The following is a 22,265-nucleotide window of genomic DNA, read 5'->3' on the forward strand; positions in this document are numbered from 1 at the left end:
ACTTGTTACATTTTTACACCACACCTTTTATAGTCTGTGACCATCCGCACTGTTTTAAATTGTTTTCCTATGTAACCATGCTAGATGAACACACTGATATATATATCCGTGGACAGACGTCTTTGACCGTTGCTCCGCCTCTCGCTGTTTTCTTTCAAAAGTTTTTTCATAGATACAAAAACATAGACATAGCTGTAATCTATATTAGACTATGAAAAAAACCACTGACTGTTCTACATAGATCAGACATCATTGGCAAACGTTAACTGAACTGTTGTTGATGCAATTAATTTGTTTTTATTATCATTACACAGCACTTTTTCTTTGTGCTTGACCTTCCCTGTGAGCATGATCTGAGGCAGCCGGTGGTGACGGGTGAATAAAGATTTCTGCCACAGACAATCTTTATGGACTCCAGTGGTTAAATCAATTTCTTCAGAAGCGATTTGATAGGCGGGTGTGAGAAAAAATTTATGAAACAATGTTTAAGTTCTTTTTTACCCTCTGACTCCACTTTTACTTTCACTTTCACATTCTTCTTCTTGATTTTATGCCTGCCTGATGTCCGACTCCCACTACTACGTGTTGCTGAGTGATGAAGACTAACTGCAGCTTGTGCCAGCCTAATATCACTTCAGTCTACTATGATGGACTTCACAGAGGATGAACTGATGCCAGCACCAACCGTCAGACATGGGACACTTCACTGGACACTGCCTGAACATTGGACTTAAGATGGACTCCATCGGAAATGAATCTGCCACAAGCCAGTGGAAATGCAATGCACCTCATTGACCTCTGCCGGCATCACCTTGGTCAAAGGATGGACTACTCTCTTAAAATGAAATACATAGATAATAAATTAATTACCAACTTAAGCACTCATCAGCCAAATAACAAAGGACAATGCATCTGTGTTCGCTTCCACAGTTAATTCAGGATGGACTTATAAGATTTTAGTCATTAATTTTAGTTCATACAAAATCTTTTTGTTTAAACATTGGCACCTACCACTTACATAGTTTACTAATTTCAAATCATGACTTGTACTACACATAAATAACTAATTTTGGTATTATATTCATGCTGTTTAGCCAGAAGGGAACTGGCCCCACAGTGAGCCTGGTTTCCCCCAAGGTTATTTTTATCCATTAACCAATATCTTATGGAGTTTTGTGTTCCTTGCACAGTTGCCATTAGCTTGCTCACTAGTGGTCTAAATACAAATATAATTAACTTTTTATTTTAAGGGACAATTTACAATCATGTTTTTTTTTTATTTTTTTAATGGCACTATTATGACTCGAAGACATTACTATATTAGAGCTTCTTTTTCTTTTAAAGCATACTTTTCTGTAAAGCTGCTTTGAAATAATGTGTGTTGTGAAAAGCGCTATACAAATAAAAATGACTTGACTTTTGGCAATTCACATTCTTCATGCATATCGCCACCTACTGGGCAGGGAGGATAGCAAAAAAAAAAAAAAAAGACTTAAATATATATCTGTTTCTCACCCACACCTATCATAGCAGTTCTGCAGATATGGATTTAACCACTGGAGACTTATGGATTATTTTTATACTGCCTTCATATGCTTGTTGGTATCCTTTCACTTGCATTGTATGGACCTACAGAGCTGAAATATTCTTCTAAAAATCTTTTTTTGGGTTCAGCAGAATAAATAAAGACATATGCATCTGGGATGGCATGAGGGTGAGTAAATGATGAAAGAATTTTCATTTTTGTTTGAACTATCCCTTTAAGGGTCTACATACTTCTGGAAGGCAAAATAGTAGTGTTCCATTTTTGCTAGCTTCTTGTACAAATGCAACAGTTTCCCTTTAAAATAAAGTCCATCTACTCAGTTATCCACATTGAATTTTTATTTTTTTTTTTAATCAGCTGAACTAACCCATGAGCTTTCCATTTAATAATTATCTGTTTTTTTTGCTCCTACTGTAGGTGAGAGTCTATAGTTACAGCACAGCTGACTATTTGGAAATATCCAAACTACTATTATGACACCAAACAAAGTGAAGTAGTGGGGTTTTTTTTTTTTCATAATCATGATTACCGTTTGGAAATACAGACCTGGAAGGAATTTCATGATGACATATTGATCTGGTTGTATTTAAGAAAATCTGAGGTCTAAGTGGGAATTGCAGTTTCTTGCAAGAACCTAAGCTTCCTTAAATTGACCCAAATAATAACTAAACAAAGAAAAAAAAGTAGAGTCTGAGTCTGTGCTATTTCACAATGTGAAAATTTGCTGCCAGCGTGGGGTTTGAAATCTGTTTACAGCTTTTTGCATTGTTTTTCTATTGAGTGTATTTTGTATTCTGAAATATATAAATTAATAAACTGTAAAAATACCACATTAGGTCAGGTCTGTGGTTTTCTTACATCCTGTCATCCAACTTGAGAGGATCCAGTCTTTTTAAAGGACTGATGCGTGCTTGAAGTGCAACTACAGGTGAACTCCAGTGACTCTCGGGGACATTGTAGCGTTCGGCCAGTAGATGTCGCTCTAACCTTTAGAAACCCTGGACAGTGATTTCAAATAAAGATGAACGATTTACAATATTACCTAAATCACCATCATAACATATGTAGAATATTGTTTAGGCTAGTCACGATTAATACCTATTAATACTGGCGTAAATTATAAAATGCAATTATATAGAAGAATGTGGGACATTAGATACAGCAATGTAAACATCTGAACGTAAAGATGACTTACTGGAAATATCCTGCATTTGTAGAATCTTCATCAGGAATATGTTGGAAGAATTTATAGCGCACTTTTCAGGAAGAGAATAACACGGGGATGCGCGTGAGAGACGCGCGCGCGTTCACGCAGGGCTCGCTTGTGTTAAACACGTTCACAAGTATGGCAATGCGCTTTTGCGCTTCCACGAATAGAAACTTCAGAGAGGATTGTACTTGTTGAAATTCATGGAATCTGTGAATATTGCCGTTTATCGACCTATGTTTGTATCGGTGAGTACCTTTTCCGACTGATGAGACGTGCTGCAAAAATGCAAATGATGCATTTTAAGATTAAAGACGCATGTGAATCTCCTAGCACTATAGGTTAAAATATCCAGACAGGCTACCGGACAGGAAAGTTTTCAGGAATGTGTAATATTATTTTTTAACGACTTATTATCCGTCTTACGTTACTTTAACGTCCTACGTTGTCTTGGACAACATTTATACCGCAAATGATAACGCAAGCTCTCGTAATTTAGATTTATGAAGTGATTTGTTGTCTTAACACCCTCATGAAAGGTTTCCTGGCTATTGATCACAAAAAACTTTTCATTATTATTATTATTATTATTATTATGAATGTCTATAATAGTTAAGTAGTTCAAGATCTGGCTGTACAGCAGATTATGTCATTTGTGTTTGACTAGTTGAATTTAAGAATGATGTTTAAGTTCACGCAGAGAATGATTTATAGCAAATATATAGTAAATCTAGCAAGGAAATTCTGGAAGGAATTGAATGCCATTGACCACAGATGACCAAGGTGTGTATATATGTACAATGTTCTTCAATAACTTGTCAAAGTTTTTTTTTTTTTTTCATGTACAACTTTTACCTTAAAGTGCATTATCAGTATAGAGAGCATATACAATGTACAGTGCACAATATTAGTCAACAGAGTTATTGTGATAATACAGCATATCTGTTCTTCCCCTAGGTTTCCTCTGTGATGTTTCTGGCTCAAAGGATGGCTTACACTCAGTGCATACTCACTCTTCAAGAACAAATATCTACTTTCTATAGAATAAAACCTTAATCTCAAAGGTTTTTCCATCTATACAATCCCCCTGTTCTGTCAAAGAGGAATAAAAAGCTTAACATGAACTACATTTGAGAGAATGATGTGGTAAGCCAAAAGCCACATCCACGGTTTTGTGAACAGAGAGGATCATGACATTGTGAGCCTTGAACTTTTCCCGGGAGCTGGACAAGAGTCATGGGCAAGGAGCAGGACCTTCTTCTGGCTGTGAAGAATGGAGACCTTCCCTTAGCTCATAAACTTCTGGCCAAGACCAAGACCAACCGAAGTAGTAAGTAGCCTTGGGGCTGTTTTATAATAGTTCTTTATATACAAGCTGGTAATTGTGCATTGGTGAGTAGTTTGCAAATGTGCATTTTTAGACACTCAAATGTGGCAATCAAACTCATCATCAAATTAATAAGATAATTAGTTTTTGAGCGCACAAGGAATTGATTTAATTTTCCCAAGATGTTAGAATAGTCATTTCAAAAACAATTTTTACCCTTGCTGACTCAACATTTTGAACATATGAGCTATATATATATCAACAGTGGTAATTGCACTAGGCTAATTAACAGTGCCAAGACTCCCTGTGTGACACCAAGCGACAGCCGCATCCAAACTTAAAATTAAATCCACATTTCATGACCATTCCAGTCATGTGTACACTAAACTACTTTAAACACTGGATATAAATAGTGTATCTGAGACATAAACTCTGTTTAAATTAGTAGTCTATTTCTTACTGGACAGAACAAATAGTTCACAGGTCAGTTACAGACCACGTTTGTGCAGTGCACCTCCAGAGGATGCTCTCAGGATGGTTGGTAAGTCTTCCCTAAGCAGATGGAAACTGCACTGACTGGAGGCCAAACTGGGTGAGCTCTATGAGGGGCAGACAGTCAATGAACTCCCCTGTGATAGTAAGTCCTGTTTATGGTCATATTCTGCTTCAGGACATCAATCCTTGTGTGAAATCTTGTTTACAGCTTGTAAACATCATGTTATTAATTAATATTGAATGTGTTCCTGGTTAGTCAAAATGTCATATTGATCTTAAAGGAACATTCAGGGTTCAATACAAGTTAAGGTCAATCGACAGCATTTGTGGCATAATGTTGATTACCATAAAAAATAATTAGTCTGTCTTTTTCTTTAAAAAAAAAAAGCAAAAATTGAGGTTACAGTGAGGCCCTTACAATGGAAGTGAATGGGGCCAATTTTTGGAGGGTTTAAAGACCGAAATGAGAAGCTTATAATTTAATAAAGCACTTTAATTCTGCTGTTAAGATGCATGCATTATTTGAGCTGTAATGTTGTTTAAATCGTAATTTTTACAGTCATTTTAGGGTTTTAGAGTTTGTTGACGTTACATCGTCATGACAACGAAGTTGTAAAATTATCTATAACTTTACACAGAAAAGGTTAGTAATTGATTAAATCACACTAAAATCATGTTAACATGCATGTTGTTAATGTCTTGTGGCTATACTTTTGAAATAGTGAGTATTTTAACGTTAATGGATTGGCCCCCATTCACTTTCATTGTAAGAGCCTTACTGGAACTTCGATTTTTGCTTTTTTTAAAGAAAAGGAGGAGCAAGATAAAATTAATTTTTGTGGTACTCAATATTATTTAGCAAATGCTGTCGATTGAGCTTAACTTGTATTGCACCTGGAATATTCCTTTAATGATCTTTGTGTTTGACCAACTGATTTTTTCCACCTTAATTTAGCAGGGTTTATCTTTTTAATTATTTGATAATAATGTATATCCTTTTTACTCTGGCATTAATGAAAAAAAAAAGATAACTGCCATGATAGTGTTTCTAATACTGCTGCTGAGGGAGTAGTCCACTGCTCTCTGTTTTACCCCTTTTTGGAAAGTTGCGAAAACGTAATAGTGGACTTTTTCCTTTGCTGTTGGAGCAAATAGGAACTCAAAAATAATATTTGCTGTGGTCTCCCATTCACCATTATAGACATTTGTCCCATGGTTTATTTCCATGTTCCATTGCTTTTATGTTCTAAATACTCTTAATACTACTGTCATTTTAAGCTTATCATTGTCTATGATGATGCAAAGACCTTTGCTCTCTTAGTGTCTGCTGGCTTTGGCTTTACAAAACGAGGCAAAACCAAGAATTTATCAATAACTCTTTATGACAAATTCATCGTATTCACATTTTAGTTGGATGGCACTTAATTTTGGTGCCCAGATAATTGATGAAATCCTCTCTCTGTATGTTTCTGATATATTAATTGTATTGGTGCACTGACATTTAACAACCTCCTTCCAATTTGCCAAAATCTGGTATGTGCTCATCCCTGCCCACACATGTCCTGTTACAAATCAGGGATAACCGATATGGCAAACTGACAGATTCACTTAACAGAGAGCTGGATTTCAACACACACTTCACTGTACTTTAACAATGTCACTAAGCCATTGTAGTTAATCCTTTTTACTTTGTTATTGCTTCTTTGTCTCTTGATTCCCCATAAATGTATTGTACAATTTACTACAATAAAAAGATCAACTCTGCAACACATGAGTTGGCTCAAAGCCAGTTAGTTTAGTGTGTAAAGTATTGTCTTATGACTGTATGTTTGACACAAGCATACACAGGTTTTAATAGTCTTGTTCATGACAGATGGGTCAGGCTACTCAGGCCTGTTTTGGAATCTGCTCAATGGGTTAATCCATGAGCGATGTTGTCAGTCATCGCTAGATCTAGTACAAACTAAGCATGCATTTCCTTGAACTGAGCAGACAGGCCCTGCGTCTAAACATCAGCTTTTAAATATTCATCAAAACTAGAGATAATTAAAGGATGGACAGTATAGCAATATCTGAGAGCATGCATACATTTGCTATTTTTGGCTTAATTAGCGTACAAAATACAGGGCTACTGTAGAATATACAAATAGAGTGCAGCAGGCTGCAAGAACACTTATTACTCTCACTGGATATGACTGCATGTAAATCAGCTTTCTACTACCTTGGTTTTATAATGTAAAAAATAGGTTCAGAGGAAAAAGTGGTTGTAACTAATAAATATGAGCATGGTTTCTTTTTCATTTACTCTACTTTTCAGCTTTGTACTTTCTTATCTTCTCTGCCTCATTTCTGGTTTCATTGTTGATGCAATTGATAGTGAACCTGTACGGGTTTCAAAAAAACATAACACGCTTCACATTTTTACTGACTTGTTACACTGTATATAGTGCATGTGTAATTTCCTACTACAGTGTTAATATTGCAAGAAGAGATTTAGCAATGAGCAAACAGCACTTTGAATAATAAATAGAGACAATAGTCAGTCATTATTTCTGTGCAAAAAGTGATATCCAGCATTTAAAAAAAATAATTATATTGTGCTTAAATAGACATGCCCTTTTTTTGGAAGCCAGTTTTCTAAAATAATTGTACAATACCCCGGATACATTTTTTACCTCAGCCACCTTAGGAGTTTATATTTTAAAGCTGAACATTGACTACATAGAGACACTTGCCATAATCTTTGGTATTGGCTGTTGGTGGTCTTTAATCACTAAGCTTCAGCTCATTCAGAACATATTTGTTTAAGGAAAAATTACTGGCACACAAATGTTTGAAATTTAGCATTCATTATAGAAATGTCTTGCTTCTAGAAAAGTCTTCTTACATCTCTGCAGGCTTACCAGGTGAATTTAAGGTTTATTTGATCGGACTGGTTCACACTAGAATTGTTTACAGTCATCAGCGCCAAAACGATCATACAAAGGCAGACGACGAAACCAAACTATGCACGAGATATGAACCCTGTCTGAACTCAAAGGCCCATATCTGCTTTCATTTTAATGATTTTATCTTTCTTCAGTACGTATTAAATAGCTTCTTCCTCGCTTCTTTCATAATTTTTGGCAAAAGAAAAAGATGGGTTCAAGAAAAAATAAAAACACGTGTCAATGTAAGTTTAAAAATAAAATAAAAATGATTACAGGACATGTTATTTTAGTTATTTTGTACAGGTGCCCACAATATGAAATAATTAACTTTTGCAAGTGAATAGGTACCAACATTTTTAAGTCCATTGGTTAAATCCAAGTCTTCAGAAGCGATATGATATGTGTGGGTGAGAATCAGATCAATATTTAAGTCATTTTTACTATCAATCTCCACTTTCACTTTCACATTCTTCTTTTATTTTGGTGATTCTCATTCTTCTTGCATATCGCCACCTACTGGTTGGGACGGGTAAATGTGAAGATTTAAAGTAAAAAAAAGGACTTAAATATTGATCTGTTTCTCACCAACACCTATCATATTGCTTCAGGAGATATGGATTTAACCACTGGAGTCTTATTGATTATTTTTTATGCTTTATGTGATTTTTGGACCTTCAGAATTCTGGCCACCATTCACTTGCATTGTATGGACCTACAGAGCTGATGTATTCATCTAAAAATCTTTGTTTGTGTTCTGTAGAAGATAGAAAGTCATACACATCTAGGATGGCATGAGAGTGAGTAAATGATGAAAGAATTTTCAGTTTTGGGTGAACTATCCCTTTAATATATCAGCAAGTATGAAATTGAAGAACATAATTCTCAGCTTGTCTTTGGAGTGTAGCAAAGAATTTGGCTTGCATATGCCCATGCAAAACATGTATTTTAATGTAAATTCTGATTAAAAATCATGATTATCATATCAAGAAGAATTATTGACAATTATAAGTTTTGTCATAATCGTGCTATTTTGTGATATTAGAATTTATTTGTGAAACTATTTGTGTCAAAAGTCTTTTTCATTGCATTTCCTAGGTTTGCTTCTTCTGGTAGATTGTGTTCAGGTTAATTTAAATATACCTGTATGTTCAGCCAATATAAGTCAGACTTGTGTGCAGTCACATGATGTAGCCTATGTTATGTAACTGTGTGTCTCATTTATCTCAGCTCATCCACAGACAGTGAGCTTAGACACCTTGACAATTTTCCATTTGTTTTGTTCTGGGAAGCTTTCATCATGTGGAAGAACACTGTGTGGAAAATGAGCTGAGATGCAATGTTTTGGAAGGGTATTAAAGTAAATCTCTTTTCCTATTTTTGTTATGGTAATTCCTTTTGAGCACACTGTCATAAGGCTCATGGGTTAGCAGTATTGTGACTGCTAGGTCTAGTGCGCCACACAGAAGTAGTTGAAATTCATGTGGGTTAAAGGGTATAGTAAAGTTGTCTAAATGCTCATTCCCTCACCATTCAGTGCACCCTCCCTTCATCACACGTTCTCCAAGGAATTTATTGGTTGGTCCTCTTTTGTTGTCAGTTTATGCTAGAATTGGCAGTATTCTCCTATTTAAAGTCTTCATTTACAGTCCTAAAAATAAAATGGTATGCACATTTTACATACTGTTTTACAGCTTAAGGCATTAAAGTGATAGTTCACCCAAAAATTCTGTCCCATAAGAGTTTCTCTTTTTTTTTTGTGGAACATAGAAAGTAATACAGGAAGAAAGTAAGTCAAATGGGTTCAGAACAACGTGAGCGTTAGTAAATTATGACTGAATTTTTATTCTTGGTTGAACTATCCCTTTAATTCCTTAATAGCTTGAATAAGAGAGGTTCTAAGCATTGAAACACATAGGAAGGTCATTGAACTCTATTACCACAAATTGACTGAGGTAAGCACAACCAATTCAATTGTGGTCCATCTAATTTAATGTAATTAACTAATTGATTGAGAGCTTAACCTCCAACACCTGCTTGTATTCCTGAAAATTCCTTAAAAGTATTTTTTAAACGTGTTGACTTGTATGTTCAGGAAAAGAGCTAGCTAATGTTGAGAAAATTAATAAGTCCAATTGTGAAGTACAGAACTTGAGTAGAAAAAGAAGAGAAACTGAAAAATAATTAATGCTATTAGGTAACGGTAGGTTTGTTCCCTATACTAGGTAGATTTATTAGGAATTCACTAACTAACACCATTACAGTCATTTTAACCAAACAAATATAACTGCTTTTGTAGAGTGATATCTTGAAGCATTGCGTACATGTTACACCAGTCTGGTCTTCAGACATTAATGAAACTGTGGCATGTTCCACTTTGGAAACATGTATTTAGATGGAAAAGAAGGATTTGTAACCATGAATGCAAAACACGTTGCAACAAATTTGCAGGTGGGAATTGTTTCAAAATTTCAATACTTTGGTGCTACAGTAAGTCAAGAAGAGCAAGCATGACAGCGTCAGAATGAAAACATAGCTTCTGGTTATTTATATTAACTGTGTTTACCTCAGTGCTGCCATAACTTACCATTATAGGCCTATTTAGATATGTACATTAATAAGAGATTTTGTAACAAATTAGCAAATATAATATACCTACAGTATATCTCAGAAGTTATAATTGGTAATGACTTTGCAATAATAAAAATAATCAAAGAGCTGGATTCAAAAGGTTAAGGACTTGTTGGCGTTTTCACAGATGCATTTTCACTGATTTTATCATTAACTTGAGCATGTCAAATTCCTCGAACAACTCTGTGAAAAAACAGTATAAGGCTTTTGTTATCTCTGTCTCTCTCTCTCTCTCTCTCTCTCTCTCTCTCTCTCTCTCTCTCTCTCTCTCTCTCACTTACATGCTCACTTTCTTTGATTTCACACTTAACCTGTTTGCTGTTGTATTTTCAAATGTTTTTGAGGGGCATTTTCTGTTCATAAAAATATATGGAAATATGCTTTCAAGTGTTAAAAATTAACAGGCCCATTGACAATTAATTGTTTGATACTAGGTGTCCTTTACATTGGTTCATTATGTGTATTGTGTGTGGGTTTTGGGAGTGGTTGAACCATGTGTGGTTACTGTGGCTCATTTCATTTGAGAGATGCCCACATTAGAAGCAGCGCTTCCATTCAGTGTGAAAAGACCACTGTTGACAGACACAAAGAGTGTTTGTGTTTGCATGCACACTTTTGTGTGGATACTGGGAGCGAGGGCAGGAGAGAGGGGCATAGATAGAAATAGAGAGATTGGGTGGGTAAGCCATGTCTGGAATGTTGTCTCATGTTGAAACTTGAACTCCTCTTGAAAGGCCCATAACATTAATTTAGCTGTCTTTTTCCCTCCCTTGCAGCAATATGTAAAGTTCATATAGCTTTACTGGCATCGTTCCCTCTGCCCGCTAGCCATGGAATGTAGTCCTCTATGCAGTGGCTCTGTTGGAGCACAACAGCGCATATGATTATGCCTAAATGATCAGGATTGAGCTAAAGGCATGACTTAATTCCTCTTAGATCCACAGGAAATCAGTAGCTGCAATGTGATAAGTATACACTGTAAAACTACTTGGATTGACCATAGTAAATGTTGACAGATAGAATCCACATTGATTTGTGTACCCCTTCTTGCAGTGCCAGTGTTGCTACTGCTCTACAAGCAAACGCCCCTACTTATTTCACACAATTTGTTTTTATAAAATTATGTTTGAAATGGCTATGCTGCAAAAATTTTATTCTCAACTACTACCTTTGTCTTGTTTTCCATACCTAAGAATCCTTAAGACAAGATAAATATACATAATAAACACGACTGAATATATAACTTATGGCTCTGGCATATTTTGTTTTACTTGTTTACACTTGTTTATGCTTAATTTGCCAATGAGGAAAATCTGCCATTTTATCTAAGTACACATACAATACAAAATATTATCTGAAAGCAAGTCTTAAAGGGATAGTTCATCCAAAAAGAACATCATTTAGTCACCTTTATAACATCCCAGATGTGTATGACTTTGTTTCTTCTACTGAACACAAACAAAGATTTTTAGAAGAATATCTTAGCTCTGTTGGTCCATACAGTGCAAGTGAATGGTGACCAGAAATCTGTAGGTCCAAAAAGCACATAAAGGCAACATGAAAGTAATCCATAAGACTCAGTTGTTAAATCCATATCTTCAGAAGAGATATGATTGGGCGGTGAGAAACAGATCAATATTTAAGTCTTTTTTTACCATAAATTTCCACTTTCACATCTAAAAGTCACACGTGGCGCCTGTGTAGTTTCACTTTCACATCGGTAAATAAAAGTGAAAGTGGAGATTTATAGTAAAAAAGGACTTAAATATTGATCTGGTTCTCACCCACACTTATCATATCACTTTTGAAGATATGGATTTAACCACTAGATTTTTATGGAATACTTTTTTGCTGCTTTTATCTGTTTTTTGAACCTTCAGATTTCTGGCCACCATTCACTTGCATTAAAAGGACCTACAGAGATATTCTTCTAAAAATCTTTGTTTGTGTTCAGCAGAAGAAAGAAAGTCATACACATCTGGGATGGCATGAGGGTGAGTAAATGATGAGAGAATTCTAATTTTTGGGTGAATTATACATTTAATTTAGTTTCTTATGTAGTTTTGCTTGTGGTGAATTTAGCTAACTTTAAGATGTTTATCTTTTACTGGAAATCAAGACAAAAATACTTGATTACCAGTAAAAATGATTGATTTCCATTAAAAACATATTTTTTTGTAGTGCCTTAAGACATTCAGTTGCGCTTTTTATATTTGATTTATTTTAAAGTTGACCATGACCATGGAAAGCAAGCATAAAGTGCTTTATTTCAACATGATGAGTGAAATTTTATAGTTTAAGTGCTGCCAAATTTTAGATGGCATTGATAATCACCTTCACTGACCATGTTTACATGGACTTAAAGGTGCTGTAAGCAATTTCAGCCGTTCTACTTCCACGAGACAGAGCCGTTGGATTAGCCACGCCCTCTCTTTCCAAAACCCCGAACTCCAAAGATACCAAAATGCGCTTTATTGAGACCGACATCGTGCAGAAATAGTTGTTAAAAACAAAAGCTGCAAAATAGTCTTATGAACAACATGGCATAAAAACGCATTATGACTCAATAATTCACTGAATTAAACATTTCTGGGAGTACAGTGGTAGAAGCACATACATTATAAAATATACCCATTTTTACACACCAGTTTTTATAATATCGACTACTGTCCGCATATATGCATTCAAGTAAATCCGATGTAAAAGGGAAACCCCACTATTGCAGCGTAATTCCGCTGCAGGTCGTGATGGACAAATATTTGGAAATAAAGCGAAGCAACAGATAATAAAATAGCAAAGCCTTCACCGCATACCTTGTTTGTTATTTATTCAAGTGTTGCGGAGAAATTACTTTGGTGTGGAAAAAGCTGCTTGCTGACCGAACCGCATGTATACGGGAGTAAAGAGAAAGCATAAAACACATTGCATGTAAACGCATACGCCGTTTTCAAGTCTTAAGCAGCTTTCTGGTCTCCAAGTAAAGGAGGTCACTGTCTGCAATCAAAAAGTAACAGATCACAGTTTGCAGGAAACAATGAATTGCATTTTTTTTTCCTGATTGGTTTTAATCCAAAATACGTGGGTGAAGGAATTCATTGCATTCCCACCATACTGGAGGGAACAAATAGTTATAGATCCAGTTTCATGCAGTGTTCCTCTGATTTGAAATCAAGCAGGAGAGAGGATCTTTTAGTGCGGGTGATGGTGCTTAGCTTTGATATGGGTTGAATATGAAGGTCTGTGAGCAAGTGAATGATTGGGTAGTTGGGAATATGAGGATACAGATAGACATTTAGGTGGGTGACATTATTATAGACAACATGGGACAGGTGGCGATGTGTGTACTGACAGGTAAGTTAAAACTGTTTACATTTATGGTTTTTCCATTGATGATTCTTTTCTGCATCCTTTGTTTTATTCTTAAAAGAGGAGGAGAGAGGTCAGGGGAGGCTGTGTAGCTCAGAATGCCTTTTTAATGATGACACAGCTCTGTGTTGTTTAGGGGACAGACTTGTCTTCAGTCACTGACAGTTTGGACACAGCCTTGTTCTGCGTTCATCATTCTTCACATAGTGACCTAGATCACATTTTCCCTTTAGTGACAGGTGGAGCATACAGTATTTCAGAGTCTCATATATTTTGACATTTGCAGTGCTTGCAAGACAGTTCTGAACTGATATTTCTCAAACATTTTGTATTTATTTTCTTCTCCACATTGTTAGAACATTCTAACTTGGATGTTGCTTGGATGTTAACCATACAAAATCTAACCAACAGTAATGGCAACATTGTAATATTTTGATACTGATACTTATGCACACTCCTGCAAATCTTCTTTCCTGCATTTAGGTGCATATTGATTTGTGTTAATCTATCTTACATCTTTTTATCCATTTATTTTGCATATAACTATATCTCTCTTTTTCTTATATATATTTGGGTTGACAACTTTATTATCATTTTACCTAAACTTTTAACACTATTCTTTTGCTGACTTGCAAATTCTGATATTACCTTCTTGAAATGTTTGGTGGTCACTGTCTGGGTATGAATACTGTACACATGTCTGTCCCAAGATGACTACATAAAACTCAGGACACAAGCCATATACATAGAGAAATTTATCCAAAGAAGACATTCCTAATTTGGATTGTTAGGAGTTTGCTTGGCTGCTAAGGCAGTGATATTTTGAAGGATTTAATAATGAAACCATCTGTAGGCACTGGCTGATCTCTTTGAAGGAGCTTCAGTTAAAGGAACAGTTCACTCCAAAATGAAAATTCTATCACTATTAAACCACAGGATGTTTCAAACTGGCATGCTCTTAGTTTTTCCATTATTGCAGAATATTTATGAAGCTCTTTTCCATAAAAGAGTTCATAGTGACCATATCAAACTTTAAGAACAAAAAGGTTCTTTTATGTTATTTTTTTGGAGTTTGATGGCCATGCTACCATAAATTTGTGTTGTGTTGAAAAGACCTGCGTGAAGATTAAAAAATTCTTCTTTTTTTGAAAAAACAAAACAAAACAAAAAACAGCATACATGTTTGAATGGCATGCAAGTGAGTAAATAATGACTATACTAAAAAACTATATTTTTGGGTAAACTATTCCTTTAAGACAAATTTAAACAGAGCAATAAGTAACTGACTTTTTGATCAGTTCACATGCTGAAAAAGTAATCCTTGTTACAGTCAAACATTGTGTATTTACATATACACTACCGGTCAAAAGTTTTGAAACACTTGATTCAAATGTTTCTCATGATCTTAAAAATCTTTTGATCTGAAGGCATATGCTTAAATGTTTGAAATTTAGTTTTGTAGACAAAATTATTATTGTGCCATCATATTAATTTATTTTATTATAAAACTAAAATGTAATTAAAAAAAAAAAGTTTTTAAATTGATGACTTGGACCAAATAATAAAGAAAAGCAACCAGTAAGTGCCCAACATAGATGGGAACTCCTTCAATACTGTTTAAAAAGCATCCCAGGGTGATATTTCAAGAAGTTGGTTGAGAAAATGTCAAGAGTACATGTCTGCAAATTCTAGGCAAAGGGTGACTACTTTGAAGATGCTAAAATATAACACAGTTTTGATTTATTTTGGATTTTGTTTAGTCACAACATAATTCCATTATATTCCCATAGCTCCATTTATGTTATTCCATGGTTTTGATGACTTTACTATTATTCTAAAATGTGAAAAAAATTATAATAAAGAATGAGTAAGTGTTTCAAAACTTTTGACCGGTAGTATAAATATGGTTAGTAATTCAAATGACAATGTAGACATAAAAATGCTTTTTAAGTCTGGTACAAAATATCACACAGCCATCAGTCTTTTCTGTGTTTGTGAGCACAAACTGCCTGCTGAAAGTTTGAAAAAGCGCTCTCTTGCCATAAGAGCATCATGCCTCATACCTCTCTAATGGAGGGATCAGCAGCTGACTGATATGTTGAAAATATTACATCATGTCTTGACTTTTATTTCTATCTGTTTTTCCAGAGTTACTGGGCTCCGCAAAGAGGCTGAATGTGAACTACCAAGACCAAGATGGGTAAGTTCTCTAATTTTAGTTCTCACATGTTATGGAGAAGTTTTCCCTAATTGTTCACAGTTCTGTTTTTTGGTGATTAGCTGATGTTTTGTGCAGTTTTCCAAGCCTACCCCCATGACAGTTGGATATCCACATAGTAATCTCTGTAAACTTCAAATTCAAATTCTCAGTTGTGAAGTTGCCCTGTTTATAACTGCTAAGGAGCAGATTGGAATCAAACAGAGCACTTCAGAAATACTGTAACTATACCAAACATTGACTGCTCGGTTTAAAACACCCTTGTACATGATTATACGCAACTTTGATTGATCATGTGATCATGTGTTTTTCACCTGTTTAAATACACTATGAAAATGTGCTTTTCAGTCATGTTGGCATCCATCATCTTCACTAGAAGGCTATGCTTTCTGATACCATGAAGTACCTTTATTCAATTCAAATCCATTAACAATCTTGTTGAAACGGAATTGTCACAAAAACATGGTGAACTGGATATCTTTTTGTTTGGTTGAACAACACTTTCATTAGAATTCTTTAGAAATTTGTGGTGACCATTCCTGTCCCATTTCCTTACTGGAAGACTCCACTCACTTTTATCATTTTCTCACAATTCACAAATCTAAAGAATTGAAAATAAGACATTTAACTTGTTACAGCCAGGGTTTGAAATTAACACCCACCAACTCGCCACATACACAGTGGTGGGTACTTCTGCTTATCTACCTGGCACTGTGGCGGGTAAGACGTCTCAGAGTGACATATTTCAGAAATGCCATTAGACACAAAGAAGTGCATTTTAATAAACACACTTGATTATATTTTGAAGAACAGACGAAAGAAAAGCCGTTGAAGTGTGTCTGATTCGCCGTGTGTTTAGTGGTGCTCTGCCGCCCATGAGCACAGCACAAGCGCATCTGATGGAACACATGCATGCAAAAAGTTCCCACTCGTTCTTCTCTGTTTCAGTCATCTGCTAACAGTTTGCAAGAATAGTGTCATCTATGAGAATGCTGCAAATGACCTCAGACCATCTCAGGAGGTGCTCTGAGTTTGGCTCACTTTCCATGGAACGAAACTCTGCAGGTTTACTTTATTTTGATATTGCTTTATTCCAAATCTTTGTGGCTGTATACGTTACCATACATAGCAAATGACATGCAACGACATTAGGTGAATTGTCATCTGTAGTATTCATAATTCAGTACAGCCTCAGAAATGGTGCTTGAACAAGAAGTTTATTTATTCTGTGCTTGTCTACTTTTTAGCTTCCATTTTTATGTCACAAAATTATCATTATGGTAATAATAATAAAATTGTAGGCCCAATTATATTTTATAAAATAAAATAACATTAAAAATTATATATATATATATATATATATATATATATATATATATATATATATATATATATATACACACTGGCAGCCAAAAGTTTGAATAATGTACAGATTTTGCTGTTATGGAAGGAAATTGGTGCTTTAATTCACCAAAGTGGCATTCAGCTGATCACAAAGTATAGTCAGGACATTACTGATGAAAAAAACAGCACCATCACTATTTGAAAAAAGTAATTTTTGATCTAATCTAGACAGGCCCCATTTCCAGCAGCCATCACTCCAACATCTTATCCTTGAGTAATCATGCTAAATTTCTAATTTGGTACTAGAAAATCACTTGTCGTTATATCAAACACTGCTGAAAGCTATTTGGTTCATTAAATGAAGCTTAACATTGTCTTTGTGTTTGTTTTTGAGTTGCCACAGTATGCAATAGCCTGGCATGTCTTAAGGTCAATATTAGGTCAAAAATGGCAAAAAAAGAAACAGCTTTCTCTAGAAACTCGTCAGTCTGTCATTGTTTTGAGGAATGAAGGCTATACAATGCTTGAAATTGCCAAAAAACAGAAGATTTCATACAAAGGTGTACACTACAGTCTTCAAAGAGAAAGGACAACTGGCTCTAACAAGGACAGAAAGAGATGTGGAAGGCCAGATGTACAACTAAACAAGAGGATAAGTACATCAGAGTCTCTAGTTTGAGAAATAGACGCCTCACATGTCCTCAGCTGACAGTTTCATTGAATTCTACCCGCTCAACACAGGTTTCATGTACAACAGTAAAGAGGAGACTCAGAGGTGCAGGTCTTATGGGATGAATTGCAAAGAAAAAGCCACTTTTGAAACAGAAAAACAAAAAGAAAAGTTTAGAGTGGGCAAAGAAACACAGACATTGGACAACAGATAATTAGAAAAGAGTGTTATGGATCTTAACCCCATTGAGCTTTTGTGGGATCAGCTAGACTGTAAGGTGTGTGAGAAGTACCCGACAAGACAAGTGCTACAGGAAGTGTGGGGTGAAATGTCACCTGAGTATCTGGACAAACTGACAGCTAGAATGCCAAGGATCTGCAAAGCTGTCATTGCTGCACATCGAGGATTTTTTGATGAGAACACTTTGAAGTAGTTTAAGAAGTTCTGATTTTTTTTTTTCAAATTGTAATAGTAATTTTTCATGTTATTAATGTCCTGACTATACATTGTGATCAGTTGAATGCCACTTTGGTGAATAAAAGTACCAATTTCTTTCCATAAGAGCAAAATCTGTACATTATTCCAAACTTTTGATATATATATATATATATATATATAAGATATACACACACACACGCAAACACACACACACACACATAGTATATGTCTAAAAAAATGTAAGTAGCTGGTAAAATTGGGCATTCAACAGCCACTGTGGCTGGTGGGCAAAAAAGTGAATTTCATACCCTGGTTGCATCAGTCATGATTTTGTACTTGATAAAACAAATCTGTCCACTAAACAACAAACTATATTCTTTATTAAGAGGGAAAGTAATAATGACCATTCTAATTAATAATTTAACAGGAGATTTCATACATGAACCAAAACTAAAAGTGAATTGTGTAGAATTTCCAGGACTTCCATTACATGGATTATATTGGATGTCCCAGTGAATGCAGTAAATGCCTATTTTACTTTACACTATATGCCATGCAGCTACATATTGAAGACTAGTACTCCTCCATGCCATGGCTTGTGTTTGTTTATAGTGATATAGTGTAAATATAGAGACAATATTTATAGGGCAAAATTGGTCAACTTAGGCAAATTTTTAATATCAAATGTAGTCGTCCTCCTTGAGAAAAACAATGTGTTTTATGGGGGTCTTTAGCCCCTGCAACAGGGGGGCTTTTTACCCCAAATACAATCCTTTCACTTATTGGACAGGTATAAAAAAAAGTTTGATTTAATCACTTGAACAAAACTGAAAATAATAAATAAGTATTTTGTCTAAAAATAAATGTGATAATTTCAGGGATTTTTACTAACTAAATAAATTAGCAACATTTTGAAAATTATTAAATATTAGATCAAATTACCTCAAAATCTAACTTTAGACATGGCATGCAATGATCTCATGGATCAGGAATATTTTGTAGTGAATAGTTAGAAACAGGTGTTTAGGAAAGTACTGTAGTAAGTTTTGGTTGGTGTTTAGTGTTTTCAGAGAAAAAAAAAAAAATCAATAGTTTCTTTTACCCCAGATGGTCTTTAGCCCTGTTGTCCCTTACATTTTTAATTTAATAGAATGTCTATTAGAATAATTAAATAAAATGTTTATACAATTTTCAATTTCGTGAAAGTTTTGGGTTGTTACAGTGTGACACGCATTTTTGTCATTTTGCACATTATTGTCAACTAAAATGTTATTTTGTTGACTAAAGTTATATGCCAGTTCAGTCAGAGTAAAATGGTCATCTGGTATCTGTGCAGCTAGATGCCTTTTTGTAAGTAGCTCAAAAATGATGTGACATTGTGTAGGCATACACTGCGTGCCCAATTATTTGGCAAGTGAGTATTCTGATCTTATCATTATTTTCATGCACATTTTCCAACTCCAAACCATATAAACTTGAATGCTTATTGGATTTAATCATTTTCAGGTGGTATGTATTTGTGTAATGAGGGAGGGTGTGGCAAAAGTGACTAACACCTTACATCAAGTTGTGCATAATTATTAGGCAGCTTCATTACCTCAGGTAAAATGGGCCAAAAAAAGAGATTTAACTGACACTGAAAAGTCAAATATTGTAAAATGCCTTTCAGACAGATGCAACACTCTTGAAATAGCTAAACTATTGAGGCGTGACCACCGGACAATCAAACGTTTTGTTGCGAATAGTCAACTGGGGTGCGCAAAAAACGCATGGAGAAGAAAAGGCGCAAATTAACTGCAAAAGACTTGAGAAGAATTAAACGTGAAGATACCAGGAACCCATTATCCTCCAATGCTACCATATTCCAGAACGGCAACCTACCTGGAGTGTCCAGAAGTACAAGGTGCGAAGTGCTCAGAGACATGGCCAAGGTCAAGAAGGCTGAAACACGACCACCACTGAATAAGATTCACAAGTTGAAGTGTCAAGATTGGGCAAAGAAATGCATGAAGACAGATTTTTCAAAGGTTTTATGGACAGATGAAATGAGAGTGACTCTTGATGGACCAGATGGATGGGCCCGTGGCTGGATCACTAATGGACACAGGGCACCACTTCAAGTCAGGTGCCAGCAAGGTGGCGGAGGGGTACTGGTATGGGTTGCTATCATTAAGAATGAGGTAGTTGGACCTTTTCGAGTTGAAGATGGACTGAAACTCAACTATCAAACCTACTGCCAGTTTCTGGAAAGTACTTTCTTCAAGCAGTGGTTCAAAAAGGCCGTGATCTTTATGCAGGTCAATGCTCCATCACATGCATCCAAGTACTCCACTGCTTGGCTAACCAGCAAGGGCCTCAAAGATGCCCAAATAATGACATGGCCCTTTTCCTCACCTGATTTAAATCCAACTGAGAACTTGTGGGCCCTTCTCAAATGTGAGATTTACTGTGAGGGAAGACAATACACCTCTTTGAACAGCATTTGGGAGGCTGTGGTTGCTGCTTCAGCGAAAGTTGATCGTGAACAGATCAAGAAACTGACAGACTCCATGGATGGAAGGCTCATGGCAGTTATTGAAATGAAGGGTGGCTATAGTGGTCACTGAATATTTTTTAAAGGCCAAAAATGTTATTTAATTGTCATTTTGTGTTACTTATTTGTTGCACCTACTCTAAAAATTGAGAATAAGAGAAATTGAGTTAGGAGAAATTATTTTTGTAATTTAGTTGCCTAATAATTGTGCACACTAATAGTTGCCTAATAATTGTGCACACTTATACATTCCCTTGAGAAAGACAAAACTCACCTTTTCTTTGTTAAACATTCAGGTTTTAGGTTCAATAACATTTTGGATTGACTGAGAGCATTGTGTTTGTTCAACAATAAAATTAATCCTGAGGAATACAATTTGCCTAATAACTGGGCACGCAGTGTATACATAAAAACATGGCGGATGTTGTATCTGGGTGTCCCATTAGCCTAGAGAGATGAAAGTAGCAGAAAGTTGAAAGTGTATCCTGATGAAGTTGAAGCATGAGTGCTAATTTGTGCTTTCATGAGCAGCAGGAGAAGAACTGAGAAACAGACTCCTGAGGGACCCGCAGCTGAGGTGGAGGGAAAACATTTCATTATTCATCAGTGCTACTGGCGCTGTTCACTCCAGCACCCTGCTTTCTTTCTCTTTCTTTCTTTCTTTCTTTCTTTCTTTCTGTTTCTTTTATTTGTTAAATCAGTCTTTTTGTGTGTTTTTTCTAGTCATGTTCTGTTATTCACACTATACATAATAATAGTACATAATAATTTACCCGACAGGATATTTTTAACATGTACAGTAATTATCGACGGACAACATACTGATGTGTAAGAAGTGTCCCTTGTGAATGGGTTTAAGAATGCTCTCAGTCAAAAGCTCAGAAATCTGGATCAGATAGTGAATGCCGCACCATAAGCCAAACACAGCATGCTTTAGATATGTGTAATATTAATCGTCTCAGTGTTACTCGCTCTCAACTTCTGTGGCTGCAGAACAAAGGCTGCATAGTGCTTTTTCCTTTTTTATCTATTAGTTTCAAAAAAATAAGTGTGCACTCATGATTTTATCTACAGTAAGTCTTGACTGAAGTTATGAGTAGTTGTACTCATACCTGTGATTCATCTCTGGATGAAAGGGCATGTAGGAACTCTCTGTCAGTGCAAAGTGAGAGAAGACAGGAAGATGTATGAAAGGGCTTTAGGAAACCCTACCCTTTGCCACATAAGAACAATGTATAGTTGCATATAGTTTTTCTTTCATTACTGCGCTGAGAGTATTCTGTGCATTACCTGTTAGACAGTTTGCACTTTTAAAACCACTTCTCAAGAACCTTGTTCTGTTCCATTCTGTTGCGTTCTGATATTATTGTGACATTGAGTTACACATATGGGTTAGAAAGGAGTGTCTCTAAACTGATCCTTAATACATCTTTTCAATAAAAACTGAGCAACTTCATCATAGAACCTGTATGCACTTACATTCTTTTACAGAAGATGCAACATCAAAGCTAGTGTGAAAAAGATCTTTTTCACTCGGGCACAAGTAATTCCAAAGAAATCTTG

At 35.5% G+C, this 22,265-nt stretch overlaps 1 protein-coding gene across 4 annotated transcripts in view; it reads left to right on the top strand.

The window, feature by feature from the left end:
* The first annotated feature begins 2,880 nt into the window (after nt 1-2,880).
* The window catches only part of LOC127423390 (caskin-2-like), a 61,609-nt gene continuing 42,224 nt past the window's right edge, over nt 2,881-22,265 (top strand). For 2 of the 4 annotated variants that reach the window (XM_051667643.1, XM_051667646.1), the window contains exons 1-3: nt 2,881-3,001; nt 3,711-4,083; nt 15,648-15,699. In XM_051667643.1, coding sequence (XP_051523603.1) covers nt 3,990-4,083; nt 15,648-15,699 — 146 coding nt within the window. In that variant the 5' untranslated portion in view covers nt 2,881-3,001; nt 3,711-3,989. Of the gene's footprint in view, nt 3,002-3,710; nt 4,084-13,340; nt 13,485-15,647; nt 15,700-22,265 lie in introns of those variants that run through there. The other 2 variants (XM_051667644.1, XM_051667645.1) reach the window with 2 other exon arrangements.

The sequence above is a fragment of the Myxocyprinus asiaticus genome, chromosome 32 (assembly GCF_019703515.2).
Source record: "Myxocyprinus asiaticus isolate MX2 ecotype Aquarium Trade chromosome 32, UBuf_Myxa_2, whole genome shotgun sequence".
Lineage (NCBI taxonomy): Eukaryota > Metazoa > Chordata > Actinopteri > Cypriniformes > Catostomidae > Myxocyprinus > Myxocyprinus asiaticus.